Consider the following 10,531-nt stretch of genomic DNA (forward strand, 5'->3'; position numbering starts at 1 on the left):
GGGGGGTGGGGGGGGGTGGAGGTGGAGGAAGAGAAGGGCCCCACAGCTCCTCACTCTCCCGCTCTCCTTTCCCATACAGGTGTCTCATGTCTTCACCAACTTTGGCAAGGGCATCCGCTATGTGTCTTTTGAGCAGTATGGGAGGGACACGCGTTCCTGGGTGGGGCACTATGGTGCCCTCGTGACCCACTCCAGTGTGAGGGTCAGGGTCCGCCTGTCCTAGCCGACCAGCCTGAGCCAGCCTTCCAGAATGTACTGCCATCTGCCAGACATCATCATCGGTCAAAGGCAGCTTCGCAGCCGGGAGCCGGATGCCTGTGGACAGTGGGAGTCCCCTGTGGCCCATTCTGGGCACACCGCCAGTGAGCCCTGCTTGCTGCTGCTTCAGCATGGTGGCCCACGTGCTGTGCAAGACACCAGGGACCCGGGGCACTTGGGTGGCTCAGTAGGCTGAGTGACTCTTGATCTCAGCTCAGGACATGATCTCCTGGTTCATGAGATTGAGCCCTGCGTCAGGTTCCACGCTCACAGTGCAGAGCCGGCTTGGCATTCTCTTCCCCTCTCTGCCCCCCACCCCCATGCTCTCTCTCTCTCAAAACAGATAAAATAAAAAAGAAATAAACCAGGGATCCAACCAAGCTGCTCACAGCTTCCTGGGGTAGGGGGTGGGGAGTCAGAGGGTAACTTAGAGATGTTTTCTTTGTTTGCAAATGAGTTGCTTACACGTGTGGACTCCAGTTGGTAGCCAGGGTCAAAACACAGGCCAAACCAGGATTTCTAGTCGTAAGGAAAGCCACCGACCCTGGGACAGGGACACCAGTCAGCATGTTTCTAGAGCAAGATGATCGCTGATAGGGAGTCCAGACCGGGGCGGTCTGTCCTTGTGACCNCCTTTGTTTGCAAATGAGTTGCTTACACGTGTGGACTCGTTGGTAGCCAGGGTCAAAACACAGGCCAAACCAGGATTTCTAGTCGTAAGGAAAGCCACCGACCCTGGGACAGGGACACCAGTCAGCATGTTTCTAGAGCAAGATGATCGCTGATAGGGAGTCCAGACCGGGGCGGTCTGTCCTTGTGACCCACAGGGACATCAAACGGAACACTCTCTGTAGTTTGGGGGAGGCTCTGGGGCCCTGGGCAACCACTGCGGGCCCCACCCATCAGCACCTGCCCTTTGGGCCAGGCTGGTGCTGCTGCTTTCAGAATTCCTGAGTCCCTGCCATCCCTGATCCTGCTTCCTGCCCCTACATGGGGGAGCTCCCCTCCTGCTGGGCAAAGACTCCCAGGAAGGAAAGCCCTCCTGCCACCTCCCCCTCCCCGGCTGGGCACAGCCAACAAACTGGCTCAATAAAATTGGTGCTAAATGTAAAGTGATGGCGGGTTACTGTCTGTAGCCCGTGCCTTGTCCGCGCCCAGCCCTGATCTAAGAGGCCTTGTGGGACATTTCCAGCCAGGAGGACTTCAAGAGCTGTGCTAAGCTCCATGCAGGAAGCGGCCCGCAGGCGCTGTTCCTTAGTCCAGGTGGAAACAGGCTCAGAGCTTCAATGACCTGCCCAAGGTCACCTGGCCACACCTTCCACAGAGCCCAAGGAGAGGTGGACAGCTCCCAAATCTTCAAATGTAACCCAACCCAGACAAGGTGAGGTCAGTACCACTCTCGGTGCCATTTCCTGAAGGAGGAAACTGAGGCCCAGAGTGGGGAACGGATACACCCGAGGTCACAGAACAAAGAGGGAGAGTCAAGATTTGGATCCAGGTGTGTGTTGAGTTCAACAATAACCCAAAAGAGCGGCTCCCACGCAGGTAGCTCCGATCTTTTCCGTGGCCCCTTCCACAGGTGAGGACGCTTGAGGGCCACGCCCCTTGCCCAGATCCTGGGCCTGCAGGGAAGGGACCCACAGGGACCCAGCAACTTAAAATAGAATAGGTTGTTACCCACTTAGAGCATTGAATTTATACCAAGAAGGGGGATATGTGAGTGGAGCTATTTTCTGGACGAAAGCGAGGCCCATGGGGGATGTGAGTGGCTAATACCACGCAGAGGGTAGGGGCGCCTGGGTGGCTCAGTCGGTTAAGCAACTGACTTTGGCTCAGGTCTTGATCTCACAGTTTGTGGGTTTGAGCTCCGTGTCAGACTCGGTGCTGACAGCTGGAAGCCTGGAGCCTCCTTCAGATCCTGTGTCCTCCCTCTCTCTCTGCCCCTCCCCTGCTCGTTCTCTGTCTCTCAAAAATAAATAAACATTAAAAAAAAAACACGCAGAGGGTAAATACTGTGCACGACGGTTCACGTCACAACCTTGGGGCTGGGGGCATCTGTTGTTTATTGCGACTCCTTCCCAGCAGATGGCGGTACAGAGCCAGGGCCTTATCCCAACAGAAGAGGGCCCGGGAGCCAATGCTCCGTGTGGCCAGAGGGTGTGGCCTTGTACTAATTCACACCCAGAACCCCCACGGGCAAGCAGCGTTCCCGTCGGAAGAGGCGAAGTCAGGATCTGAACCCAGGCCCAGGTGCTTCCAGAGCGGGGGTAGCTTCCCAAGGCCACCGCAGGCACCCAGAGAGGAAAACGCCCGATCTGGGTGAAACCCCAGCCCCCTGGGCGGTCACTTCTTCTTCTGCACGTGGGCACAGTCGTACTTGCCGCGCACGACCGTGAGCTTGACGCCGGGCAGGTCCTGGGTGCGGCCGCCCTCCACCAGCACGACATGGTGCTCCTGCAGGTTGTGGCCCTCTCCGGGGATGAAGCACACGGCCTCGCGGCCGGTGCTGAGCCGCACGCGGCAGCACTTGCGGTTGGCCGAGTTGGGTTTCTTGGGCTTCCGGATGAAGGTGCGCAGAACCACTCCCTTGAGCTGCGGCCGCCCCTCCGTGGGGCCCAGGGGCGTAGGCGGCCGCTTGGGAAGCCCCCGGCGGTGCATCTGGTTCAGGGTGGCCATGGGGCGGGTGGCCCAGAGCTGGGGGGCCAGGGCTAGGCCTGGGGACACACAATNATGTTTATTTTTGAGAGAGAGAGAAAATGAGAGAGCAGGGGAGGGGCAGAGAGAGAAGGAGACACAGAAGCCCAAGCAGGCTCTAGGCTCTGAGCTGTCAGCACAAGCCAACGTGGGGCTCAAACTCAGGAGCAGTGAGCTCATGACCTGAGCAGAAATCAGATGCTTAACCGACTGAGCCACCCAGGCGCCCCGGTCAGGTTCTATTTTAAACGTTTAACGTGAACTGACTCATTTGATTCACAAGGAAGATGCTGACATTTAATGCTGTTTACAAATAGTAATAAACACAAACAGATTCAGGGGCGCCTGGGTGGCTCCGGTGGTTGCGCGGCCGACTTCAGCCTCAGGTCATGATCTCGTGGGTTTGTGGGTTTGAGCCCTGGGTCCAGCTCTGGAACCCGGAGCCTACTTCAGATTCTGTGTCTCCCTCTCTCTCTCTCTGCCTTTCCCCTGCTTGTGCTCTGTCTCTCTCTCAAAAATAAATTAATATTAAAAAAATTGTATTTTTAAAAAGCAAACAGATTCACACCATGTCGTGTACTGTTCTATGCACGGTACCTATATTAACTCATGTCGTCTCCACAGCAACCCAATGGGGTGTTTCTGGGAGGTGTCCCCCTCCTCCCTGTGACGCCCATTTCACACCCAAGTTTTATACCCCCTCCACATCCAGGGCAGGCCCTGGCCCACATCTCTGTCTCATGTTACAGCAGAATCCTCAAAGGGGATGAGACGTTCCTAGAAGTCTCTTCCCAGCCGTGTGCCCTTGAGCAAGAACTCTGCCCCTCAGTGACTCAGTGGCCTCACTGTATCACAAACACCATAATCACGTCTCCCTCTTGAGCACGGTGTGTGAGAGGCCACCAGGAGATGCGTGTCAGGCTAACCCAGATTTCCCAGGCAGGGTGTCAGCCTGTCCAGTGCTCCTGGGGGAGTGGCAACCAAAAAGTGCTTCATGGGAGATAGCAGAGTGAATAAGTGAGTGAAAGAGGGCATGGCCATGAGAGGCACTGGATGTCAATAAGTACAAGAAGTGGAACCAGTAAGTACAACAAATAAAGCGCCCTTCTCTGTGCCTGGCGCATACTAGGATCTTAAAAAATATCCACTTGGAGGGCGCCTGAGTGGCTTAGTCGGTTAAGCATCCGACTTTCACTTAGGTCATGATCTCACGGTTCGTGGGTTCGAGCCCCGCGTCGGGCTCTGTGCTGACTGCCAGCTCAGAGCCTGGAGCCTGTTTCAGAGTCTGTGTCTCCCTCTCTCTCTGACCCTCCCCTGCTCACGCTGTCTCTCTCTCTCTCTCTCTCCTAGAAATAAAAATATTAAAAAAAAAATCCACTTGGAAGAAGAAATATGCAATCTACGTATTCAATGTGATCCCTGTCAAAATAACACCAGCATTCTTCACAGAGCTAGAACAATCTTAAAATTTGTTGTTTTTTTTTTAATTTGTGTTAAATTAGAAAAGAGACATGGTACGAGCAGGGGAGGGGCCGAGAGAGAGGGAGACACAGAATCTGAAGCTGTCAGCACAGAGCTCCACGCGGGGCTTGAACTCAGAAGGGTGACATCATGACCTAAGCTGAAGTCAGATCTTAAACCGACTGAGCCACCCAGGTGCCCCAAACAATCTTATAATTTGTATGGAATCACAAAAGACCCCGAATAGCCAAAGTAGTGTGGAAAAAGAAAGCTGAAGCAGGAGGCATCACAATTCTGGATTTCAAGCTGTATTACAAAGCTGTAGTCATCAAGACAGTATGGTACTGGCACAAAAACACACACTCAGATCAGTGGGACAGAATAGAGAACCCAGAAATGGACCCACAAATATATGGCCAACTAGTCTTTGACAAAGCAGGAAAGAATATCCAATGGAATAAAGACAGTCTCTTCAGTAAATGGTGTTGGGAAAACTGGACAGAGACATGCAGAAGAATGACCCTGGACCACTTTCTTACACCACACACAAAAATAAACTCAAAATGGATGAAAGACCTAAAGGTAAGACAGGAAGCCATCAAAATCCTAGAGGAGAAAGCAGGCAACAACCTCTTTGACCTTGGCCATAGCAACTGCTTACTCAACATGTCTCCAGTGACAGGGGAAACATAAGCAAAAAAAATAAAGTATTTGGACCTCATCAAGATAAAAACTTCTGCACAGCAAAGGAAACAGTCAGCAAAACTAAAAGGCAACCGACAGAATGGGAGAAGATATTTGCAAATGACACATCAGGGTTAGTATCCAAAATCTATAAAGAACTTATCAAACACCTAAAAGACAATCCCGTGAAGAAATGGGCAAAAGACATAGACACCTTTCCAAAGACACCCAGATGGCCAACAGACACATGAAAAGATGCTCAACATCACTCATCATCAGGGCACAAATGCTGATTTAAAGGGGCACATGCACCCCAATGTTTATGGCAGCACTATTGACAATTGCCAAAGTACGGAAAGAGCCCAAATGTCCATCGACTGATGAATGGATAAAGAAGGGGCACCTGGATAGTTCAGTTGGTTAAGCGTCTAACTTCGGCTCAGGTCATGATCTCTTGGTTTGTGAATTTCAGTCCCATGTCAGGCTCTGTGCTGACAGCTCAGAGCCTGGAGCCTGCTTCTGATTCTGTGTCTCCCTCTCTCTCTACCCCTCCCCTGCTCATGCCCTCTCAAAAATAAACATTAAAGATTTTTTTTAAAAGTGGTGTGTATGTGCATATATATGTACACATATGTACACACAAAGGACTACTACTCAGCCATGAAAAAGAATGAAAGCTTGCATTTGCAACAATATGAATGGAACTCGAGTGTATTATACTAAGCAAAATAAGTCAGAGAAAAACAACTATCGTATGATTTCATTCATATGTGGAATTTAAGAAACAAAACAGATGAACATAGAGAAAGAGAAGTAAAACTAAGATAAAAACAAAGGAAGACAAACTATAAGAGACTCTTAAACACAGAGAACTCAGGGATGCTGGAGGGGGTGGAGGGTGGAGGGATGGGCTACATGGTCAAGGGGCAGTAAGGAGGGCACTTTTTGGAATGAGCACTGGGTGTTCTATGTAAGTAATAAGTCACTAAGCTCTACTCTTGAAATCCTTATTACACTACATATTAACTAAACTTGGATTTAAACTTAAAAAAAATTAAAAGTATATATATATATCAGCGGAATGAATGAGTTAAATGCTTTGCTTGAGGGGCGCCTGGGTGGCTCAGTCGGTTAAGCGCCCGACTTCGGCTCAGGTCATGATCTCACGGTAGGTGGGTTCGAGCCTCGCGTAGGGCTCCGTGCTGACAGCTCAGAGCCTGGAGCCTGCTTCAGATTCCGTATGTCCCTCTCTCTGACCCTCCCCTGCTCACGCTGTCTAATAAATTAGAAAAAAACACTTAAATTTTTTTTAAAAAATGCTTTGCTTGAATGTCTCACCCACAGTATTGAATAAGTACCGGCTGAAGAACTCAATAACTGACCCAAACTCCTGATGCCCACTGACGATGCATAGTAGCCCCCAGTGCAACCACCTCCCACCCCTTGCCCCCGCAGCGCGAGCTCCGCTAGAACCCACGTGTATCCATCCATCACTAATTTAACCCCTGATTCCCCCGGTGGGCATAACCCTCATCCAGCTGCGTCTCTGCAGCTCAAACCCCTAACTTACCATAATTTAGGGACGTGTTGAGGCCACGGAGAAGACCGGACCAGGACATGCCACCGCCTGCAGGGTCCCTGTGTTAGGGGATAAGAGACTCAGGAAGGAAAAGGGAAACGTGGCCAGAGCCGGACAAGGACCCAAACTCTCCCCACCCCGTCCTCAGAGCCTTCTGATTAAATCCAAGGAATTTCCTTGACAGTCTAACCACAACCCCACACGCTGCTGACGGAAATTCCCTCCATAAATTTAGTTTCGCTCCAAGCGGGCACCCAACAACCCCTCCGCCCCCAGCACACAGAAGCAGAAGGGACACTCAGGAGACGGCCGGGGAGATTAGTGGCACCCGAGTATTCCACCAACCTCATCGACCCTGGCGGGGTCCGCAGGCACGCTGAATCTGCCTCTAGCCCCTTCCGGAGGTCATCCCGGCGGGGATTGGCTGGTTCTGCCTCCCGTGTACGCCGAAGGGGTGGGGCACAGATGACGATTGGTCAACGACAGAGTCAATCACAGTCGATTTTTCTCATCGAACCGTGTTTGAAGCTCGAGAGGCGCTCGCCCCATCCAGGGCCTGATTGGCAGGAAAGCTGCTTTGCAATTGGTCTAAACGCGGCATGGGCGGGACAAAGGGGGCGTGTCTCCTTGTCCCCTGTCCAAGATGGCTGCGTCCATGGCGCGGCGCTTGTGGCCTTTAGTGGCTGCTCGGGGTCTTCATTCCTGGAGAGGCTGCATCTGCAGCCACAGCCCAAGGAGGGCTTTTGCCACGGAAAGACGAGACCGGAACCTTCTGTACGAGCACGCGCGCGAGGGCTACAGCGAACTCCCTCATCTGGACATGGAATCTCTGTGCGCATGCCCGGAAGAGGCCGCGCGCTCCCTGCAGCTCCGCAAGGGGCAGCTGCGGCCTGAGGACCTGCCGGCGATCGTGAGTGCGCTTGCGCGGGCATCCTCTGCGGGGTCGTCCGGGGCTAGCAAGATGCGGTGCAGCGGGGGGCAAAACTATTGCAGGAATTTTAGTTCCTTCCCAAGGAAGGATGTTGTGTGCTTGGCACCCATAGGTGTGCCTGTTCTCCACGGAGTGCTGGGGCCCTGCCTGTACGCACCCATTATGCGCCTGTTCCATAAAGCGTGCTGAGTACCTCCTTTGCGCTTAGGAACTTACTACGTGCCAATGTTTTCTGTACTCCAACCTACCGCCAGGCTTCCTAAACACCACAAAAGAAAATTGGGGGTGGGGGGGGAATTGAGGGACAGGGATGTGAATCAGACGAGGGTGGAGAGGGGGTTGCCTTTGGACAGTAAGAGCCCTGCACCTGCCCCACAGGTAGCAAGTATTTAAATAATTATTTCATTAATGGTCTGCCGACCAGCTGTTTAAGGAGCGTCTGCTGTGTCCCAGGCGTTGATCATAAGGTGGGAAGTAATATACTACTACGTGCCAGGGAGCGAGAACCAGAGTCACCACAGGGCTAGACCTTCGTGGGGTGCTGAGGATGGTCCTGTTCTAAGTGCTTTGTACTTATTTGCCTCAACTCAGTTTCATGCCAACTGTATGAGGTGGGTGCCGTTATTTCCCCCATTTTACCAGAGGAGAAAGGAAGGCTCAGAAAAATTAACTAGAGGGGCGCCTGGGTGGCTCAGTCGGTTAAGCGCCCGACTTCGGGTCAGGTCATGATTTCACGGTTTGTGGGTTCGAGGCCCGTGTCGGGCTCTGTGCTGACAGCCAGCTCAGAGGCTCAGCTAGCTCAGAACCTGGAGCCTGCTTCGGATTCTGTATCTCCCTTTCTCTCTGACCCTCCCCTGCTCACACTGTATCTCTCTCTCTCTCTCTCTCAGAAATAAATAAAAAACATTAGAAAAAAATTTTTTTAAAGAAAAATTAACTAGAAAGTGGGGCGGTTCCTCAAAAAATTAAACACAGCATTAGCATATGATCCAGCAGCCCTGCTTCTGGGTATATTCTCCAAAGACTTGAGAGCAGGGACTTGGACAGGTATTTGTACACCCATGTCTGTTGCAGCATTATTTACAGTAGCCAAAAGGTAGAAGCAATCCAAGTGCCCATGGATGGATGAATAGATAAAATGGTGTATGGTACACACAGTTGGGATATGATTCAGGCTTCCTAAGGGAGCGAAATTCTGGCATATGCCATAACATGAACGAACCTTATGCTAAGTGAAATAAGACTATCAGAAAAAGACAGAAGCTGGGTAATTCCATTCATTCATACAAGGTGCCTAGAGTAGTCAAATGCACAGAGACAGGAAATGGAATGGCAGTTGCCAGGGGCTGGGGAGAGGCGAGCAGGGAGACAGTGTCTGATGGGTATAGCACTTCCATCTGTGAAGATAAAGTTCTGGTGGAACAGTGTGAATATACTTAGTGTCACTGAAGTGTACAATTAAAAATGGTTAAAATGCTACACTTTATATATTAAAAAAAATTTTGTACGTTTATTAGAGAGAGAGAGAGTGAGCAGGGGAGGGGCAAGAGAGGGAGACACAGAATCGGAAGCAGGCTCCAGGCTCTGAGCTGTCAGCACAGAGTCCATGGGGCTTGAACTCAAACTTAGAGATCATGACCTGAGCCACCCAGGCGCCCCAACTTTATATAGTTTTTTAAGTGTTTATTTATTTATTTTGAGAGAGAGAGAGTAAATGAGCAAGGGAGGGGCAGAGAGAGAGAGAGAAAGAACCCCAAGCAGGCTCCGGCCTGTCAGCACAGAAGCCAACATGGAGCTCAAACCCACAAACCGTAGGATCATGACCTGAGCCGAAACCAAGAGTCGGGCGCTTAACTGACTGATTCACCCAGGTGCCCCCTAAAATGCTAAACTTTATATTTTACCCCAAGTTTTTTAAAGTGCTGGTTGAGCGATCTTAAATTATTTATAACCTGCTAATGGGTCACATCCCAAAGCTCAAAAAGCACTTCTTTGGGGCATGAAGTGTGACAAGAAATATGGCATGTGGCATCATGGGCAATAACGGGGCACGCGAATTGTTCCTTGGGGCACTGGGGAGCTATGGGTGCCTCCAGGCAGGGGAGCGATTGTGTAAGAGCTCTGGCTGGACTGGAGGAGGTGAGCCTGAAGGCTGGGAGGATGGCGCAGAGGACAGGACCTGGAGCAGAGTCGGGCAGGCGTGGGGGGATGGGAGGAGGATGGGCGCGACGGACGTTCAGGAGGCAGAAAGGTCAGGACGTGGAGCCCTGGAGCCCGGCCACAGGGCCAGAGTGGCTTCCGGCAGGAGGCTCAGGGACTCTGGGGACCTCACAGCAGGAGGTGTGCCCATGAACCAGAACTGAGCCTGCTTTGTGGGAGGGGACGGGTTGAGCGCGGCCGCCCCATAGGACCGAGGCTGCGTCTCTCTTCTCTGAGACCAGAGGGGAGTGCTGGCTGGGCCTGAGCTCCGGGTCCCCAGCGCCTGGGTCCTTTCACCCTCTGCTCCGCATTCCTTCGGATGCTGTCCGGTTTGGCTCTCAGATCCCATCGTCAAGTCCAAGGGGATTAAGAGACAGAAAGCCCAGCATGGAGGCTTACCTTCAAGGAGGTGACCCAAGAGTCACACTTACCACTTCCACTCGCGTCCGTTGGTTGATCTTGGACACATGAGCACAGGAGGCTGGGATTTACATCAGGAAGCTCTAGGACTGCCGGGACCAAGGAGAATCTTGGTGCTGGGCGCCAGGTGGCCAGCAGGGGGAGGCCCCAGCAAGAAGGGGCAGGGGACAGTGGCCACTTCACGCCTTTCCCTCCTGTGCCCTCCCCCAGATCTCAACATGGCAGGAGCTGAGGCAGCTGCGGGAGCGGATCCGGAGTCTGGAGGAAGAGAAGGGGGCTGTGGCTGAGGCAGAAAGGAACCTGCT

At 52.3% G+C, this 10,531-nt stretch overlaps 3 protein-coding genes across 4 annotated transcripts in view; 2 read left to right on the forward strand and 1 right to left on the reverse strand.

The window, feature by feature from the left end:
• Positions 1–627, forward strand: part of FBXO17 (F-box protein 17) — a 13,616-nt gene extending 12,989 nt beyond the window's left edge. Inside the window, exon 6 of the mRNA XM_077773859.1 lies at positions 80–627. Coding sequence (XP_077629985.1) covers positions 80–223 — 144 coding nt within the window. The 3' untranslated portion in view covers positions 224–627. The remainder of the gene's footprint in view (positions 1–79) is intronic.
• Positions 628–2,268: 1,641 nt separating this feature from the next.
• On the reverse strand, positions 2,269–7,167 carry MRPS12 (mitochondrial ribosomal protein S12). Of its 2 annotated transcripts, none has more exons than XM_077773669.1 (3): positions 7,031–7,167; positions 6,668–6,735; positions 2,269–2,972 (listed from the first exon to the last, which is right to left on the reverse strand). In XM_077773669.1, exons 2-3 carry the CDS (start codon positions 6,714–6,716, stop codon positions 2,602–2,604), a joined length of 420 nt encoding a protein of 139 aa, XP_077629795.1. In that variant the 5' UTR covers positions 6,717–6,735; positions 7,031–7,167; the 3' UTR covers positions 2,269–2,601. The 2 variants fall into 2 exon arrangements, with proteins under 2 accessions (XP_077629795.1, XP_077629794.1); XM_077773668.1 differs by having other exon boundaries at positions 7,022–7,165.
• A 136-nt stretch (positions 7,168–7,303) lies between these two features.
• Positions 7,304–10,531, forward strand: part of SARS2 (seryl-tRNA synthetase 2, mitochondrial) — a 9,451-nt gene continuing 6,223 nt past the window's right edge. The window contains 2 exon segments of the mRNA XM_077773670.1: positions 7,304–7,586; positions 10,437–10,531. Of these exon segments, the coding sequence (XP_077629796.1) occupies positions 7,320–7,586; positions 10,437–10,531 (362 nt within the window). The 5' untranslated portion in view covers positions 7,304–7,319.

Source organism: Crocuta crocuta, unplaced genomic scaffold (genome assembly GCF_008692635.1).
Source record: "Crocuta crocuta isolate KB4526 unplaced genomic scaffold, BGI_CrCroc_1.0 scaffold267, whole genome shotgun sequence".
Taxonomy (NCBI): domain Eukaryota; kingdom Metazoa; phylum Chordata; class Mammalia; order Carnivora; family Hyaenidae; genus Crocuta; species Crocuta crocuta.

Excerpts from the sequence above, each read along its gene's own strand:
- MRPS12 (XM_077773668.1), bottom strand. Across the intron at positions 2,973-6,667 it reads CAACACGTCCCTAAATTATG|GCCTAGCCCTGGCCCCCCAG; the intron begins GTAAGTTAGGGG and ends GTGTGTCCCCAG.